Below are 19,671 nucleotides of genomic sequence, written 5' to 3'. Positions count from 1 at the left end.
TTAGTTCCATTGCAAAGCAGTTAATTGAAGAGCAGTATTTGAACAGCTGTGAAAGAGCTTAGGATATCAACAGATTTTTTTTGAAGTTATTCATTTTTCATATGTACATATATCTATATGATATAACCTAGAAGCATTAATAGACATACAAATCAAATTTCATGATGAAATTTTTGATGAAAATCTTACTGAAATTTCCAAAATTGGCAAAATTGTATCCTTAAAAATGCCACTCACTTTCCTCAAAATCTTTAAATTCTATAAAATTCATGACCCAGTATTACTGTATCATTCTGACGTGCACTGTTTTTGTTAAGTATCATTTTACATTACTCAAACAGGCTGGACCTCCTACAGCCAAGGATCCTGTTTTGTTCACCGAGCTTGGAAATCATCATCATCTAGTAAACTCTCGTTAAAGAAACCTGTCATAGCAGATGGGAAGAATCCAAAGGACCATCATTCAGAGTCAAAGGTCAAGACTGACCAATCAGCAGAGGGTATTTCTGGGGCTGGTGAGGATCAAGATGTCATTATTATTCCAGAAACTCAGGTATTGTATAGCCCAAGTCCAAAGCAGGTTTCTCAGAGTACAGAGGCAAGCAATCTTAACACAAGTTGTGACATCCTTATTCCTGATACACCTGACAACAGCCAATCAAAGGTTCACCAACGAAAGAAAATATATTGTCGTAGTTTCTTGACAGGGTCATCAAACTTGTCGAAACCAGCTGGTCTTATTCCTCGGGTAAAGCCTACAAAGACTGTGAAGCATGCGCTTTCCAAGGCCAAAAAAAGTCTTCTATCTGTTTCAGTAGATTTTAATCCGAAAACTCTAGAGACAAACCTGTCTGGAAATTCTTGTGATAAAATTGAAGACTGTGAAATTGAGGATGATAAAGACGACCCAGAGAGAGAGGGAGACTTAGTCGACCTGTATTTTGCACAACAAGAAAAATGTGATTCTAAAAATGTAAGTTCTTGTGTAATGTCAGAAGTGACAGAAAAAAGTTCAAAAGAGCTTGATCAGGGACAAGGTGTTGAAGAGCAAGCAAAGGGGGGTAACTCAGAGCATTGTTTACAAGAAGACAATTCTGATGACAATATAACAGAAAATGTTTTTGCTGAAAAGGAAGATTTTAACCCATCGCAAACACCTGTGAAGATTTATGATTCAGACATTCCTTCCATTAAGAGGATGAGTAAGTCAGGGCTTTCTCCTGATGCTAAAAGAAATGTTTCTGGGAAAACACAAGGTCAGATTTTTGAAGAACTCATGGAGGAAGACAATGGTAAAGAGAACATGATGGTAGAGAAAGCAGGATGTATAAGTGAAAAGGAAAAAGTGAAGAAAAAATTGCAACTTTCTACATCTGAGTTTGTGTCCAGTAAATGTATTTTAGACAAAGCAGGATCTGAAACTGAAAGAAAAACCAGTGTTAAATCAAAAGAAGATTATCAAAATAAATCATCAATGAAAAAAACCTGTAATAAAGACTCGACAAATTTATCCCAACAGCTTGGATACCAGATGGGTTTGAGCAGATCAAAGAAATCTCATAACAAGAATGCATGTAACGGAGTGAAATCTGACAACATTTTAGGAGAAATACTGCAAGAAATGGAAACTACTCCAAGTCATCAATCAAAATTTGAGAAAAAATCCCCAGTTACTACAGAAAGTAAAGTGAATGTAGGCGTGATGTTACCAGGTGACCCGAAATGTGTGGAGAAATCGCCGGGCTCACTGAACCAGATAGCAGGCAAGGCAGACTCCATCGCAAGGAAGAGTGAAGATAAGGTTGGAGTGAAGGGGATGGATAGAGGTCATCAGCAGTCAGTTCAGTATGGAAGCACTCAGGTGGTATCACATCCCAGACTAAAGAAGAGGCAGTCTGGAGCATACAAACAACGGAAATCTGTTGATGCCAGCTGTAGGTAAGTTAGACAACATTAATAATAACACTTGTTGTCTTTCATTGAGAGTTACATGTAATTTTGTTTCACCTGCCAAAGTTGTGTTGCTAGGCCCTCTTCTGGAAGAGGAGGCAATGACATTTGCATTTAGATTTGTTGCTGACAGAACTAGAGTTAAGGTATTCCTCGTGATAATCCGTGCTGACCTCATTGTGACCCATATGCATGCTGACCTCATTGTGACCAATGTCAATGATGACATCATTGTGACCTGTTTTGACCTTGTGGCCCCTGCACTGACCTTATTGCGATATCATTACAACCCATAATAGCTTTGTTGGTGATTATGTTGATTGTGACCCATTTTGACCTTGTGACCAATTCTGTCGTCACTGTGACTCATGTTGACCTTATGCTCCATTCTTACCTTGTTGTGACCCATGCTGAACTCACTGTGACCAATGCATGTTGGCCTTGTGTTCATGACCCATGCTGACCTTGTGACCAATTCTGTCGTCACTGTGACTCATTTCGACCTTATGCTCCATTCTGACCTTGTTGTGACCCATGCTGACCTTGTGACAAATACTGACTGCATTTGGAACTATGTTGACTTCATTGTGGCCCATATTGATCATGACATACACTGACCTCACGATGACCCATGTTGACTCTGTGACCCAGGTTTAACTCATTGTAACCCATGCTGACATCATTGTGGTGATGATTTATTAAACCTTGTACATCTAAAATTGTAGGTCTCTGTCATCAGACATCTCCTTCACAGAGGAAGAACTTCAGTATTTTGATGACTTAGACAGTGGAGTCCATACCTGTGTTAGTGAAGGGTCAGACAATAAAAACACTGGTATCTGTTCAGACAATGCAGGTCAAAGTTCAGAACTCTTCACGCCTGTTATACCTAAATTGAAAAAAACTTCAAGTGTTGTGAAAATGAAATCAAAAGAAAATATAGAAAGAGTATCAGGAAAGGCTTTATCAGATGAAATAATGGAAAGTGACTGTGGATTAGATCTAATGATGCAATGCTTGACTCCTGAACCCAAGAGGTGTATGACCCCTCAACCTTTGACCCCTAGCATCCAGAGATGTGTGACCCCAGATCCTAAAAACATTCGAGCAACTCAGAATATTAATGAGTTTCCTAGTCAGATGTCAGTCAAACATTCAAGTGAACAAGAAAGTGAGATGGAGATTGAAGATGTCCCTACCCAGGGTGATAGCCAGGAGCTGTGTGAAGAGTTTGACCAGCTGACTCCATTTAAAGACAAACCAAATGCTCAATCTGAACAGTAAGTTACATTTTTTTTTAAATCTGTAAATAGTATTTTTTTTAAAGACTGCTATATATACACTATATTTATTCAAATGTATTTATCAATATCATTATGCATAATATTAAGGTAAGAGCATTTATTTTGAAATATTATTTACTATGCTCATTATATTAAGCATTTGAAAAAAAAAACAAAGGAACAAATTAGCCTATATCTCTTACTGGAAATTAAAGATTTGTTTCTTAGCTGAAATAAAAGGTAACAATCTAAAATTAGCTATAAACATTTGGATAAGTTCCAAAAATGTTTTTTAAAAAATCACAAATTTTGAGTGAGAAAAAAGAAAATAGTTTTTTGTTTGAAATATTTTTTTATATTTTGTGTGTTGTATTCTTAAGGATTTCAGGATCCCCTGTACATAATTCATGTTGTCAGTATTATACAAGGCTTAACATTATGCTATTTGATGCATTGGTTATGAACTTGTCTACACGTAACTGTACAATAGCTATATATTTTTACAGCTGTGACGAACATCCACCCTGTGTCCACTTTGGTCGCCATACTGTGAAGAATGTGAACAGAAGCAGGTCTGACTTTAAAATTTTTGAAATTCTCTTATTTCATTTTAAGAGAGCTGGTTGGCTGATTGTAATTGGCATAATGATTATTCATTTTGAGTCATTTTGCTGTACATGTGTATGGCAAAAGTTTCATCGTTCTAGAAAATAGAAATAAATAAAACAAGATGTCAGCCATTGCAAATATGATAAATGAAGACAAAGAAGAAAGTCGCAAATGTCACGACGAAGAAAGCATTTCTGTTTTGGTTTTCTTCTGTATCCTTAAAATGAATAAAACTGACTGAGGAACTGGCCATTTTTGTTTTATCATGGTTAGACAGGTTGGACCAGAGTTATTTGTTTATGAAATAAGGATGGACTTCATGAAGTTGTTTTCAGACCAGACTTGCTAAAGAATTTCAATGCCTGTATGTAAAGGAGAATGTCCGAAAGCTGTCTAATGTTTGAAATAATGGACTGGTTGAAGCCTTCTAACAGTTGAGGTTCAGTCTATCATTTCAAATCATGGACTGGTTGAGGCCTAGATTCGATCACACGGTCTATTATTTCAAAGAATAGACAACGTGAGGATCTTTTCCTTCTTAACATGTTTTACTTGCAGGTCCATCGAGATCTATGTATGAAATATTACATTAATCTGTGCAGTAATTGAATCAGTGTGCCCGCATAAATGAACAGGCCGTGTTTTGTGTATATAATGTATCGCCCACCTCTTACTGAAAGATTAAAGTAAAAGACACCATGGCCAGGTTTCCTCTATTCTTCCAACCAGTGTGACCATATACACTGTTTGACAAGCTAATAAAATTATCTTAAATTTCTTGTCTCTGTCAATAAGACGTTTTCTGTAATCAATGATGCATAATGATTTAATTGATTGATTTTAATACATTTATAATTAATACTGATTTGTATTTACCACAGATTTATGTTAAATTTTCAGAGACACCGTTACTTTGGAGCTTGAAGACTTTGCTGAGAAAATTGCAAGGACTTGCATCCTTGAAGGCTTTTGGTAGGAAAACATTTCACTTTTAATCTTCTCATCGTATAATTTTAACGTAATTAAAATGCATTTTGGCCCGAAGGTGATGGCACAGTGTCTATTGTCTGTCCGTTGTCCGTCCGCTGTCTGTCAACATTTTCTTTAAATCACTACTAGTCCTGAGTGCCTGAATTCATTTTGGTGAAATTTGGTGCATTATTGGGGACATGAGATCCAATCCTGTATAAAAGAAGGGTGTGGCTGCCCTGGGCTGAGCTTAGGCACAATAAGGGAAATTAGATAAATCGTTTAAATCAGGACTAGTCATGAATGACTGATTCTGATGAAAATTTGATCTTGAGCATTATTAGGCAAAGGAGATCTGATGTTGTATAAATGGAAGGTGTAGCTCCCATGGGGCTAAAAGGGTGGAGCCCAATAGGGGAAATAGAGGTAAACGCTACTCGTCATGATAGAATGAATGGATTTTGATTAAATTTGGTCTGGTTTGTTTTTGTTTGGTTGTTTTTGTTTAACGTCCTATTAACAGCCAGGGTCATTTAAGGACGTGCCAGGTTTTGGAGGTGGAGGAAAGCCGGAATACCCGGAGAAAAACCACCAGCCTACGGTCAGTACCTGGCAACTGCCCCACGTAGGTTTCGAACTCGCAACCCAGTGGTGGAGGGCTAGTGATAAAGTGTCGGTACACCTTAACCACTCGGCCACCGCGGCCCCTGGTCTGGAGCATTGTTGAGATCCAATGTTGTATAAACAGAGAAATTGACTTCTCTGGTGTCTGAGGGTCAGGTGATCCCAATAAAGGAAATATAGCAGAAAAAAATGTTCAATCTCGTTTTTTCTTTAAGAAGGACAGCATTTGGTCCACATTTGGTTGAAACATTGTTAGGAGAAACAGCTAAAAAATAGGAAATTATATTTAAATGAGAGTATTTCGCCATGGTTGCTTGAATATCCTTTTCTCTGATCCTCTTGTTTTCATGGTTAAAGAAATTTGACAATGGTATGATGTTCTGAGGAGGCTTTTGGTATGAACATTTACCATTTCAGCCATGCAGTAGTGTCATGTTGTTGAGTGGAATCAGATGGGTTTAACTATCAGTAATGAGATGTAGTTGTGGGTATTCAGATACATTTAAGCAATTATTCACTTAGATCTCTATCAAAAGCCAAAATGATCATTAACATGTCATTTTATGTTAAGAGACATATTCACAACCATTAAGCTTAGAATAGTACTAATAGGACAGTAGCTATATATAGCTTGGTCGGAGGGAATATAAAAATTGTACATCTTCCAATAAAATGACCTTGATTTTCATTGAAGGTCACGCAGTCAAATATGTCAATGGCGTCTTCTTATTCAGAAGCTTAGGAATATATCTGGCTTATTTCTAGCATGTATGGGTGATAACAATTATTAATTTATATTAGATAATCAAGTGACCTTGATATTAATCTTTTTGGTGATTTCAGAGAGTAAAAAATGTTCAAATTAAAGATGTTGTCTAGTTCCATAATATACTTACAATATTTGCCATAATTAACACCCATTGTGCTTAAAAAATGGTACCAGAGGGGCGGCTTATTAAGGTAACTAAACCCATACTATGGACAAAAAGTCTAAAAATTCGCTAAGAAAAAAGTTTGAGGAATTGTGATATTCAAGATTATTCTATCTTTGATCTCTTAACTGAAGTCTTTACATATAAAATGTAAGTAATATGACTATTTTGAGTTGTTTCAAAATTAGGAGGGGCATCTTTATAATTTCAATTTCTCCACCGGAAAGAGGAGGGGAGCTAATAAGGGGAGGGTCACTAATTGGGGCAAATACGGTAATGAGTTTATGATCCGCTAATTTGGGGCAAATACGGTAGATGATTTTATGATCCGCAACCCTTTAGTTGTACCTCATATCTCAAATCTTTAACTGCACAATGTCAGAGAGGTTTATTATAAACACTGTCAAACTTTGTTATCTTGATATCAGTGCAGTCATAAAAAAATGGGGCTGCGGTGGCCGAGTGGTTAAGGTGTCCCGACACTTTATCACTAGCCCTCCATCTCTGGGTTGCGAGTTCGAAACCTACATGGGGCAGATGCCAGGTACTGACTCTAGGCCGGTGGTTTTTCTCCTGGTACTCCGGCTTTCCTCCACCTCCAAAACCTGGCACGTCCTTAAATGACCCTGGCTGTTAATAGGACGTTAAACAAAAACAAACCAAACATCAAAAAAAAAATTGAAATATCCGAAGTATTCCAGGTATCAGAGTTTATTTAGTATTGAATTTTTACTGTCAGGGAGAGTTTATTTAGTATTGAATTTTACTGTCAGGGAGAGTTTATTTAGTATTGAATTTTACTGTCAGGACTGATTTTTTACTTCAAGTTAACCAGATCTAGAGCCATCAAGTTATCAGATTTGAGATAATGAAATTTGACTACATCATTGATAAGTTACTACTTGACAATTTAATTTGAATATTACAATCAAAATTATCATGACAGGTATGATACACACGTCACAGAAGGAGATACGGTGCATGTGATTGGTCAATTTGATGATCAAATGACCTGCAACATCACAGACAAATCTGGGCTGATAGTCGTGAACCCTGATCGCCTTCTGTCGGGGACATCGGTGGTATCCGGTGTGTTCTGTATGAGAAAGTAAGTTACATGGCAATTTATTTCCTTTTGTTAGGAATAGAATCATCCTCTATTGTTTGCTGCAGGTCAACTGATAGAGAATTTCTGAACTGAATTTTTGTGTGTTTTTTCATAATTTCCAAATGAATTGCAAGCTTGTTAAGGCCTAGTAAAAATGTTCATACCCAGCCAATTTGTTTTGGCCTGACAATTACCATCTATCAGATAATTGATTTAATTTCGACAAATTGACATAGTTGGTAGAGGCTAATTGCTTCCCCTTGGTATTGCCAATTGGCACCTGGATTGCTCGATGCCAATTGGTTAAGGTATATCAGGCAATCCAATTTAAATGCTCTCTTTAGTGGCTAGATTGTTACACAAAATGCCACAATTCAATGGAGGTAGCTCAGTTGTATTAATTTTAAATATGCCTGGTAACTGTAACTGTTATTTAATATATCAGATAATGAAACGTTATTGCTCATCATGTTTCAAAAGCTATGCAAGATATTTTACACTGCTGGACAATACCAAGGCCGTAATTCATAACTGATCTATTTTTAGCTTGTCTCTTTGAAGAAAAGGGAGAGCTTGCGTCAGCGTTCTCGTTGGTTTTCTAATATTAACATTTTGGTACAAGTGTTGAAAGGCATATTGATATTTGGTATTAGGGTCCCTGCAGGGTTATATATAATTATTCTATCCCCTTCTGGAGTCGAACTAAAAGATTTTATTGGGCAAAAAACCTGCTTTTTGACATATTTTGGACTTTGTGAAAAATGAAAGTTTTTGATGCAAGTGTTGAAATGTATATAATACATCACTTTATAATTGTACTCGGGTACTGATATTTGACATTAGGGTCCCTGTGGAGTTATACTATCCAGTCACTGAGCTGAACTGAAATATTTGGAAAAAAACTGCTCTTTATATGTTTTGGACATTATTTATTATTTATTGAAAAACATTTGTGAGGCGAGCTATGCTGTATAACAGGTCTTGTTAGAAACACCTGAGTTAACCAGCATTTTTTACCAGGTTTATTGCACGGCCGGTCAGTATGACTTTTTATCTGGAATCATGTCACACTATTTTAGGCAATTGGAAAATGTGAAAAACATGATTTTGTAATAAAATTCAATATTATGTTTGCTTAATACTCATGTTAGATCTTGTATATCTGATGTTGGTGGGTGTTTTTAGTGGAGCAGAGCTAGAATACACTTACTTTACTGATCACCTAGTCTTAATCTTGATCCCTATACTTTCTCAAAGGTCTCGCGATCGATCGAACCATGAACATTTGTCTTTTGTTATTATTAAGCTGTCATTTTGTCAATCTTAAGTATGAATTATTGGTTTGTTTTAATGTTGCATTAAATCTGTTTCGTGTGATTTCAGGTCTGTACTTAATGAGAAGTTTAAGGTAAGAGTTATACCAGGTCTCTGGTATATAGAGGACATTTTCTTTTAAGATGTAGAAATCAGTTAATCTGTAGCTCATTATTAATGAAACTTATGAATTGAAGGTGATAAAAACTACACTTCCTTAGATGTTTGGATTTAGAATTTTTGTGTGAGAGCCTGTTGTGCCCTGCGGAATTTTGCAATGGCTGTCATCAGAGTTTTGCAATCATTGATTGCACTTAATTGTTGAAAATTGTATTGATATCAATTGTAATATGACTGGACAGAATTTTTACTTAATAACCAAATGTCGGTATCATATATAAAGGTCAACGTGGTATATATGAAAGGTTAAAGTTCTGATACAATGATGGTATGTAGCAATCTTTGGTACTGTTGGTATGATTGTCTGGCCTGTAAGTTCTCTGATTGTGGTCCTATCTCACATTTCTTTAAAATTTGTCATTACAGGGATGTGACCGAGGAAATGTCCAGATGTTGTATGGAAGTATCATACACTGTTTATTTCAGCAGGTAAATTTGTTAATTTCAAAATTAAATTGGATGGATATTTGAAGAAAGTGTTTTCATGTCGAAAAAAAAACAGTGTTTTAAAAGGAATATAATGTTTTTGCTTTTTTCTCCTGATAAGGAGATGGCAACTTAATCAAAGTTGCAAAAATTTCTTTACTCCCTACTATAAGCATCATGCACGTCTACACACCCAATGACTTTCAAGTAACAGCAACTTCTTGTCCACCAACCCAATGACTTTCAGGTGACGACATCTTCATGTCAATAACCTAGTGGCTTTCAAGTGAAAGCACCTCATGTCCACCAACCCAATGACTTTCAGGTGACGGCATCTTCATGTCAATAACCTAGTGGCTTTCAAGTGAAAGCACCTCATGTCCACCAACCCAATGACTTTCAGGTGACGGCATCTTCATGTCAATAACCTAGTGGCTTTCAAGTGAAAGCACCTCATGTCCACCAACCCAATGACTTTCAATTAACATTAGCTCCATGTCCATCAGCCTATTGACTTCCAAGTGACAGCAACTCCATGTCCATCAGCCTATTGACTTCCAAGTGACACCAACTCCATGTTCATCAACCTACTGACTTCCAAGTGACACCAACTCCATGTTCATCAACCTACTGACTTCCAAGTGACACCAACTCCATGTTCATCAACCCTATGACTTCCAAGTGACACCAACTCCTTGTCCATCAGCCCTATGACTTCCAAGTGACAGCAACTCCATGTTCATGAACCCAATGACTTTTCAAGTGAAAACAACTCTATGTGACAGCAGATTGAAAACATATTTGTTGTCAGACGGTGAAAATGTATTGTATAACATGAAAGGTACATTGTACGACATGAAAGGAACATTGTATGACATGAAAGGAACATTGTATGACATTAAAGGTACATTGTATGACATGAAAGGTACATTGTATGGCATGAAAGGTACCTCTTTGACATGAAATGTACATTGTATGACCTGAAAGGTATGTTGTAGGACATGAAAGGTACATTGTATGACATTAAAGGTACATTGTATGACATGAAAGGTACATTGTATGGCATGAAAGGTACCTCTTTGACATGAAATGTACATTGTATGACCTGAAAGGTATGTTGTAGGACATGAAAGGTACATTGTATGACATGAAAGGAACATTGTATGACATGAAAGGAACATTGTATGACATGAAAGGAACATTGTGTGACATGAAAGGAACATTGTATGACATTAAAGGTACATTGTATGACATGAAAGGAACATTGTACAACATGAAAGGAACACTGTACAACATGAAAGGAACATTGTGTGACATGAAAGGAACATTGTATGACATGAAAGGAACATTGTATGACATGAAAGGAACATTGTATGACATAAAAGGAACACTGTATGACATGAAAGGAACACTGTATGACATGAAAGGAACATTGTATGACATGAAAGGAACACTGTATGACATGAAAGGAACATTGTGACATGAAAGGTAAATTGTATGATATGAAAGGAACATTGTGTGACATGAAAGGAACATTATAGGACATGAAAGGAACACTGTATGACATGAAAGGAACACTGTATGACATGAAAGGAACATTGTATGACATGAAAGGATCATTATATGACATGAAGATTAATACCCTTTGGGTAGGAGAGATTTCTTTTTTCACACTCTCAAAGTATGGGAAGATACTTTTGTTCTATACTTCTAGTTACAGTTATCATATGTGTATTTCTTATGGTGAAGAGTGCTGCTTGAAATAATACAGAGAGATTAAATACTGTCCTGTGTTCAATACAATACCCAGGTTTTTATGGCTATGATTGACTGTGTAATACTCATATAACTTTACCTTGTTGATTTATGCTTTCATTGGTTTCATTTGAGCTCAGCTATAATTTTGTTCGAATTCTAGGTCCTGAAAAAACAGATACATGATGAGGCTGGGATTTTAGGAGAAGCTGGAAAAGTAATTAAACAGAGCAAATTTGTCCATGATATGTAAGTTATACACAAATAGCAAAATGTCAAAATTACTGTTTTGTTCGGCATGTTCATTAGTTTTGCCAGGAAAATAACTAAGAAATAAAAACAAACAAAACAAAAATGTTATCTACAGTAACAATTCCCCTCCATCAGGTAAACTTTTCCCTAAAATCGTAACTAGTCAAGAATAACTCTGTGTTTTGACCAGATTAAGTCTGAACATATTTGGGTGAAGTTTAATCTGTTTTGTATAAATGGCATGTCTGGCCCCCAGGAGGCCTGAGGGGCAGTGTCCAAAAGAAGAAATACAGCAAATTCTTTAAAAATTAATTTAGTCTAAAGCATCCTTTGTGAAGGGTCTGGCCCCCCAGGTTTCTGAGTGATTGTGTCTAATACGGGAAAGATAGAAAATCCTTCAAAATTCTTCTGTAGGAATGATAAGCTTTGATCAAATTTGGTCTGAAGCATCCTTGGGTTAAGGGCAACCAGTTTTGTGTAAATGATGGACCTGACTCTCAATCAGTTGCAATTGGAGATACATCAGAAAAGAAGACTTCTATATGATTTTGTATGTTGAGTAGAATGTATCTTTTTGAACAGTTAATGGTGAAGATAGGGTTATATTATGTCAATCAAATCAAGTATCCCACCATCAAGATTTTATCAATGATCAATACCAGGTATGGAATCGCAGTGACAGAAGGTGAGGTTCTGGAGGAGATAAAGAAGTATGTTCCTCAACTACAGCAGTGGAAACAGCAGTACACTAGCAGTGGTCAGGCAGTGTTAGGAGTACAGACGTAAGTACATCAATGTGTAGTACACTAGTGGTGGTCAGGCAGTGTTAGGAGTACAGACGTAAGTACATCAGTGTGTAGTACACTAGTGGTGGTCAGACAGTGTTAGGAGTACAGACATAAGTACATCAATGTGTAGTACACTAGTGGTGGTCAGGCAGTGTTAGGAGTACAGACATAAGTACATCATTGTGTAGTACACTAGTGGTGGTCAGACAGTGTTGGGAGTACAGACGTAAGTACATCAATGTGTAGTACACTAGTGGTGGTCAGACAGTGTTAGGAGTACAGACATAAGTACATCATTGTGTAGTACACTAGTGGTGGTCAGGCAGTGTTAGTACAGACGTAAGTACATCAGTGTGTAGTTACACTAGTGGTGGTCAGACAGTGTTAGGGGTACAGACGTAAGTACATCAATGTGTAGTACACTAGTGGTGGTCAGACAGTGTTAGGGGTACAGACGTAAGTACATCAATGTTTAGTACACTAGTGGTGGTCAGACAGTGTTAGGAGTACAGACGTAAGTACATCAATGTGTAGTACACTAGTGGTGGTCAGACAGTGTTAGGAGTACAGACGTAAGTACATCATTGTGTAGTACACTAGTGGTGGTCAGACAGTGTTAGGAGTACAGATGTAAGTACATCATTGTGTAGTACACTAGTGGTGGTCCGACAGTGTTAGGGGTACAGACGTAAGTACATCAATGTGTAGTACACTAGTGGTGGTCAGACAGTGTTGGGAGTACAGACGTAAGTACATCAATGTGTAGTACACTAGTGGTGGTCAGACAGTGTTAGGAGTACAGACGTAAGTACATCATTGTGTAGTACACTAGTGGTGGTCACCCCTGCGAAACGATTATGAATAATTCATGAACATTCATGAATAGTTCATGAATTATTCATGAACTTAGTTCATGAATTTCCTGGTAGTGTTGTATTGATCATGAAACAGGTATGAAAGATAAATACTTGCCTTCATTTGTAAAATAACATGTTATTCATCTCTGTGAGAAAAGCCTCATGGCTGCCATGTATTGGAACTCTCCTGCTAGAAGTTTTTGGGCGGGAAAAATTTGGCGGGAAATTTGAAGTTTTCTTATTGTTTCCTTATTCTTCTTTAAGCCAACATCAAAATTGTAATATAGACATGGAATTAAATTTAAAACTTTTTAGATATTAAGTTTGTTATTCAATTTAAAATGTAAGGTATTTTTTTATTCAAGAAAATGTTCAATTTTAAGGTCAAATTCTCATTCATTAAAGTTCTTCAAAATTCATTACTATTTTATTCATTTTGATGAATTTTCATGAATATCATCAATGCATGAAAATTCATGAATAGTTCATAATCACATAATATTCTCATTCATTAAAGTTCTTCAAAATTCATTATCAACTGTTCTTACTATTTCATTCATTTTGATGAATTTTAATGAATATCATCTATGCATGAAAGTTCATGAATAGTTCATAATCACATATGATGAACTATCATGAATCTTAATGAATTTGTAAAATTATTCATAAAAGTTCATGAAGAGTTCATGAGAGGTATTTGATGAATATTCATGAACATTTTTTCATGAATCAAAAACTTACAGTATTCTTGAAAGTTCATGAATGATTCATGAACATTCATGAACTCATGAATATCATCTCGCAGGGGCAGACAGTGTTAGGGGTACAGATGTAAGTACATCAATGTGTAGTACACTAGTGGTGGTCAGACAGTGTTAGGAGTACAGACGTAAGTACATCAATGTGTAGTACACTAGTGGTGGTCAGACAGTGTTAGGGAGTACAGACGTAAGTACATCAATGTGTAGTACACTAGCTGTGGTCAGACAGTGTTAGGGGTACAGACGTAAGTACATCAATGTGTAGTACACTAGTGGTGGTCAGACAGTGTTAGGAGTACAGACGTAAGTACATCAATGTGTAGTACACTAGTGGTGGTCAGACAGTGTTAGGAGTACAGACTAAGTACATCAATGTGTAGTACACTAGTGGTGGTCAGACAGTGTTAGGAGTACAGACGTAAGTACATCAATGTGTAGTACACTAGCGGTGGTCAGACAGTGTTGGGAGTACAGACGTAAGTACATCAGTGTGTAGTACACTAGTGGTGGTCAGACAGTGTTAGGAGTACAGACATAAGTACATCAATGTGTAGTACACTAGTTGTGGTCAGACAGTGTTAGGAGTACAGACGTAAGTACATCAATGTGTAGTACACTAGTGGTGGTCAGACAGTGTTAGGAGTACAGACGTAAGTACATCAATGTGTAGTACACTAGTGGTGGTCAGACAGTGTTAGGAGTACAGACGTAAGTACATCAATGTGTAGTACACTAGTGGTGGTTTATACACAACACCAAAACAGTATGAAAGTCAAAAATTTATTGAATGGAACCAATAACTTGTTCAGGCTCATATTAATTATTACCTAAAGGTTTTGGCATTCTTAGGGGCTGCTCATTCTTACAACTAAATAACATCAACACAACTAACAATATTACATAATAAATTTTTACTCACTACTAAAAAGATACACCTAACCAATTAAAATACTAATTATACTATAGGGGCATGCAACCCCCAAGCTAGAGCGATCATAGCTTAGCTAGCTATGACTAATAGAAAGGAGAGAAACCTAGCTTGAGCGACCTCAAGCCACAGAGTAAGCAGTTGGTAGCTAAAAAGCAGGCAGTTCTGCTAAGACTGTTTCAGATGGGGCGACCCCCGAGCTTGGGCGATCCCAAGCATATCATCTACATAAGAAATAAATACACAAAATATGATATAATGAATTGGGGGCAAGAAATTCCCCGAATTTAAAAGTCCAATTCGAATAACTATAAAGTATTGTGGCAAAATTCCCCTAGGAATAAATTAGTGCTAATATCACGGCGTGATAAATTCATTACTGTGAGTGATATCCTCTAACTATTCCGTACTAAGAAGAGCAGCCCAAAATAAAAATAAAAATGTGACAACATGTAATAAAATAAAGCTTATAATTAACCAACACAGATGTACAATGAGGTGCTGCGAGCCGGCTGCCCCAACCTGAATCAGGGAGGTAGGTTTATCCAATGCTCAGACCAGCTTGCCAGGTGTTGTCTCACCATGAGGCCTTACTTACCCCTAAACAAATGAGCCCGAAACAAGTAAAAAAGACATGTAATAAATATAAATATTATAAGTAAACACATATAATAAAAACAACATATACACATGAAAAGTACAGGCAATCAAAACAAAACAACAGTATATAAATATTAAAAGGTAATTATAATATAATATAAACAATTATACACAAACAACAGTAAAGAAAACTGCAAATTATCAAAGGTGGAGGTGGGGCGGATGGTGGATGATGAATAAAACACTGCTGCTACAAATAATCACGCTGCTTGAAAATGAATGCAGGTGGCGCTATCCCCTGACGTATTTCCATTGGTCAAGAACATCACGTGATCAAAGGCGCGAGGTTAGAAATAGATATTTACTAACATGAAGACTGTGACGGGGTTTTTAAATGTTGTGTACAAACAACTATTTAGTAAACAAAATATCATTCAGACAGTGTTAGGGGTACAGACGTAAGTACATCAATGTGTAGTACACTAGTGGTGGTCAGACAGTGTTAGGAGTACAGACGTAAGTACATCAATGTGTAGTACACTAGTGGTGGTCAGACAGTGTTAGGAGTACAGACGTAAGTACATCAATGTGTAGTACACTAGTGGTGGTCAGACAGTGTTAGGAGTACAGACGTAAGTACATCAGTGTGTAGTACACTAGTGGTGGTCAGACAGTGTTAGGAGTACAGACGTAAGTACATCAATGTGTAGTACACTAGTGGTGGTCAGACAGTGTTAGGAGTACAGACGTAAGTACATCAATGTGTAGTACACTAGTGGTGGTCAGACAGTGTTGGGGATACAGACGTAAGTACATCAATGTGTAGTACACTAGTGGTGGTCAGACAGTGTTAGGAGTACAGACGTAAGTACATCAATGTGTAGTACACTAGTGGTGGTCAGACAGTGTTGGGGAGTACAGACGTAAGTACATCAATGTGTAGTACACTAGTGGTGGTCAGACAGTGTTAGGAGTACAGACGTAAGTACATCAATGTGTAGTACACTAGTGGTGGTCAGACAGTGTTAGGAGTACAGACGTAAGTACATCAATGTGTAGTACACTAGTGGTGGTCAGACAGTGTTAGGAGTACAGACGTAAGTACATCAATGTGTAGTACACTAGTGGTGGTCAGACAGTGTTAGGAGTACAGACGTAAGTACATCAATGTGTAGTACACTAGTGGTGGTCAGACAGTGTTAGGAGTACAGACGTAAGTACATCAATGTGTAGTACACTAGTGGTGGTCAGACAGTGTTAGGAGTACAGACGTAAGTACATCAATGTGTAGTACACTAGTGGTGGTCAGACAGTGTTAGGAGTACAGACGTAAGTACATCAATGTGTAGTACACTAGTGGTGGTCAGACAGTGTTAGGAGTACAGACGTAAGTACATCAATGTGTAGTACACTAGTGGTGGTCAGACAGTGTTAGGAGTACAGACGTAAGTACATCAATGTGTAGTACACTAGTGGTGGTCAGACAGTGTTAGGAGTACAGACGTAAGTACATCAATGTGTAGTACACTAGTGGTGGTCAGACAGTGTTAGGAGTACAGACGTAAGTACATCAATGTGTAGTACACTAGTGGTGGTCAGACAGTGTTAGGAGTACAGACGTAAGTACATCAATGTGTAGTACACTAGTGGTGGTCAGACAGTGTTAGGGATACAGACGTAAGTACATCAATGTGTAGTACACTAGTGGTGGTCAGACAGTGTTAGGAGTACAGACGTAAGTACATCAATGTGTAGTACACTAGTGGTGGTCAGACAGTGTTAGGAGTACAGACGTAAGTACATCAATGTGTAGTACACTAGTGGTGGTCAGACAGTGTTAGGAGTACAGACGTAAGTACATCAATGTGTAGTACACTAGTGGTGGTCAGACAGTGTTAGGAGTACAGACGTAAGTACATCAATGTGTAGTACACTAGTGGTGGTCAGACAGTGTTAGGAGTACAGACGTAAGTACATCAATGTGTAGTACACTAGTGGTGGTCAGACAGTGTTAGGAGTACAGACGTAAGTACATCAGTGTGTAGTACACTAGTGGTGGTCAGACAGTGTTAGGGATACAGACGTAAGTACATCAATGTGTAGTACACTAGTGGTGGTCAGACAGTGTTAGGGGTACAGACGTAAGTACATCAATGTATAGTATATACTAGTGGTGTTTTGAGTTAAGACAGAAATAAAGTTTAGGAAGTTTAGTTCCAGCAGTGCTCTAGAAAGTAAATTGTGTCACCCAGCACTGATTACATAGTGTTTCAAAATTCAGGTTTAAAGTCCAACAATACAGTGTCTGTTATCGGCAATATGACATAAGATACAATGTATGTTAGTGGGCTGAAACATGATACAGGCTTTTTATATGCTACAACCAATTTCGTTCTTTTCCAGGAAGAAGCAGGGTGAGGACATCCTCATTACAAAGATCAAGGACATTGAGGAGAATATCTGGTCACCACGGTAATTATATATATATATATATATATATATACTTGTCACCGAGTTAACATTTCTAGTTAAAGTAGTATTAAATTTAACTGCAATTTATTTTCCTGATTTGGTACTCCCTCTGTTTCTCCTGCCTGTATAAGGTCTGAGTTTAGGCCCCTTTTCGGAATATTTACATTTACACTGCAGCCCTTCTATATAACTTTAAATTTACCAAGCTCACTTGGAAGTTATGAGTCCATAATTTCCAAATCTTTATTATGACGTCATATTAATATAGTGACATCATAATTGTCATGTCGGCGATAACGAAAGATGGCTGTTGAAAAGGCTGTTCCGTCTTTGACGATAATAATTTGTTCATTCATCGTCGGAGCAAAATTCCTGGATATAGTCTTTAAAAATCATTGTCAAATGTAAATATAAGCATTGAGCGCGCTTCATTAAATTTGCCTTTGTCCAGTTGGCATTCATCAGCCCGTAACTTCCAACTGAAAGCAGTTCAATGCTTAAATGTCTACATTGCATGCCTTTGCCAATGATATTACGAAAATCTTTAAATCTGGTATTTTTTCCATCTTTGCTAGTCATGGGCTACCAGGCTGGCAAAGATAGTATTTTTCATGTGAGAACACAATTTGGTGTTTTTGTTAACAGATTTGGTGTAAAAGGGAAGATAGACTTGACAGTGGAAGTCAAGGTGAGTGCTGGCGAGGTTTATGATACTGTAAACATACATATTTTAACGCGGATCTTATTTCCATGTTTTTCACTTTGAAAGCATTAAGGCACTTATTGCTGATATTCTATATACTGTCTAATACTTTATGTTTCTTGGGAAGCTGAAAAATTTGCCTGTCTGTGGGTTGTGTCCTAGAACAAGACACCTTACCCTAATTGCTCTCGATGTCATGCGACGGTCCTCTAATATGTTGTTCAGTGAGGTAGTCACCAACTACTACAATGAGACCAAGCCTCAAAAGGACCCTGGCTGTTCACGGGGCTATAAAGCCAGCATACAACCCTATTGTATCTAGTAATGTGTCACTCATCATTAAATCACCCTTTCTGGTTTTGGTGAAAGTTGCATGGATGATTATAGGTACCTTGCTTGTTGAACTTTCTTATAACAGTTATGACTTGATAAGGTAATACATGATATGTCTAGTTAAATTATAATATCTGATTACTCTTACTCTGATTCTTGAGCATTTTCACAAATATACTATTGCACTCTTGAATATAATTTCTATATTTTAGAAAAAATCCCGACCAGGCTTAGGAGAAAAATCGATAATTCCACTTGAGCTGAAAACAGGGCGTCCATCATTCTCACTAGAGCACAAGGGACAGGTAACACTGTACAGTATGATGAGCTCTGATCGGCGCACTGACCCCAAGCAAGGGCTTCTGTTATACCTCAAGGAGCCTAGCATGAAACTCATCCCTGCAGACCAACTCAGTCAGAGAGGTTAATTTTCCAATTAATATATTTCTGTGGAAATTCTTGTTTTGTCATTTTGTGCTCACCTGACCCAAAGGGGTGAATGTGTTCATGCTGTGGTGAGCATCTGGCAGCGTCTATCAGTCTGGCATCAAGTTTTACATTATTTTTTGTTGTCAGGTCTGATACAGCTTCGGAACGAGATGGCCTATTTCCTGGACCAGCAGGTTAAAAGGTCAACAGAAGATGGCAGCACCGTGTACAGTTTTGGCCGCCTACCTGACCCCATCAACAACTCAAGGACATGCCCTAAGTGTCCCCATCTTCTCCACTGTGCAGCATTTCAGAAGTGAGTCAACACTCGGATTAAACGGACTGTCACATTGCGTAATCATTAGCATTCAAAGGACATGATAAAGAAAGTAATGTTA

The 19,671-nt window shown here is 37.4% G+C and overlaps 1 protein-coding gene across 1 annotated transcript in view; it reads left to right on the top strand.

The window, feature by feature from the left end:
- LOC117316229 (DNA replication ATP-dependent helicase/nuclease DNA2-like) overlaps positions 1–19,671 on the top strand; it is a 66,987-nt gene that overhangs the window by 5,470 nt on the left and 41,846 nt on the right. The window contains exons 3-15 of the mRNA XM_033870768.1: positions 342–1,938; positions 2,676–3,230; positions 3,740–3,805; positions 4,743–4,814; positions 7,314–7,475; positions 8,859–8,883; positions 9,336–9,398; positions 11,314–11,399; positions 12,065–12,184; positions 17,740–17,808; positions 18,454–18,496; positions 19,057–19,267; positions 19,421–19,589. Of these exons, the coding sequence (XP_033726659.1) occupies positions 342–1,938; positions 2,676–3,230; positions 3,740–3,805; positions 4,743–4,814; positions 7,314–7,475; positions 8,859–8,883; positions 9,336–9,398; positions 11,314–11,399; positions 12,065–12,184; positions 17,740–17,808; positions 18,454–18,496; positions 19,057–19,267; positions 19,421–19,589 (3,238 nt within the window). The remainder of the gene's footprint in view (positions 1–341; positions 1,939–2,675; positions 3,231–3,739; positions 3,806–4,742; positions 4,815–7,313; positions 7,476–8,858; positions 8,884–9,335; positions 9,399–11,313; positions 11,400–12,064; positions 12,185–17,739; positions 17,809–18,453; positions 18,497–19,056; positions 19,268–19,420; positions 19,590–19,671) is intronic.

The sequence above is a fragment of the Pecten maximus genome, chromosome 18 (genome assembly GCF_902652985.1).
Source record: "Pecten maximus chromosome 18, xPecMax1.1, whole genome shotgun sequence".
Taxonomy (NCBI): Eukaryota; Metazoa; Mollusca; class Bivalvia; order Pectinida; family Pectinidae; genus Pecten; species Pecten maximus.
The sequence above is the reverse complement of the archived record's forward strand: the minus strand, read 5'-3'. Positions and strand labels throughout refer to the sequence as shown.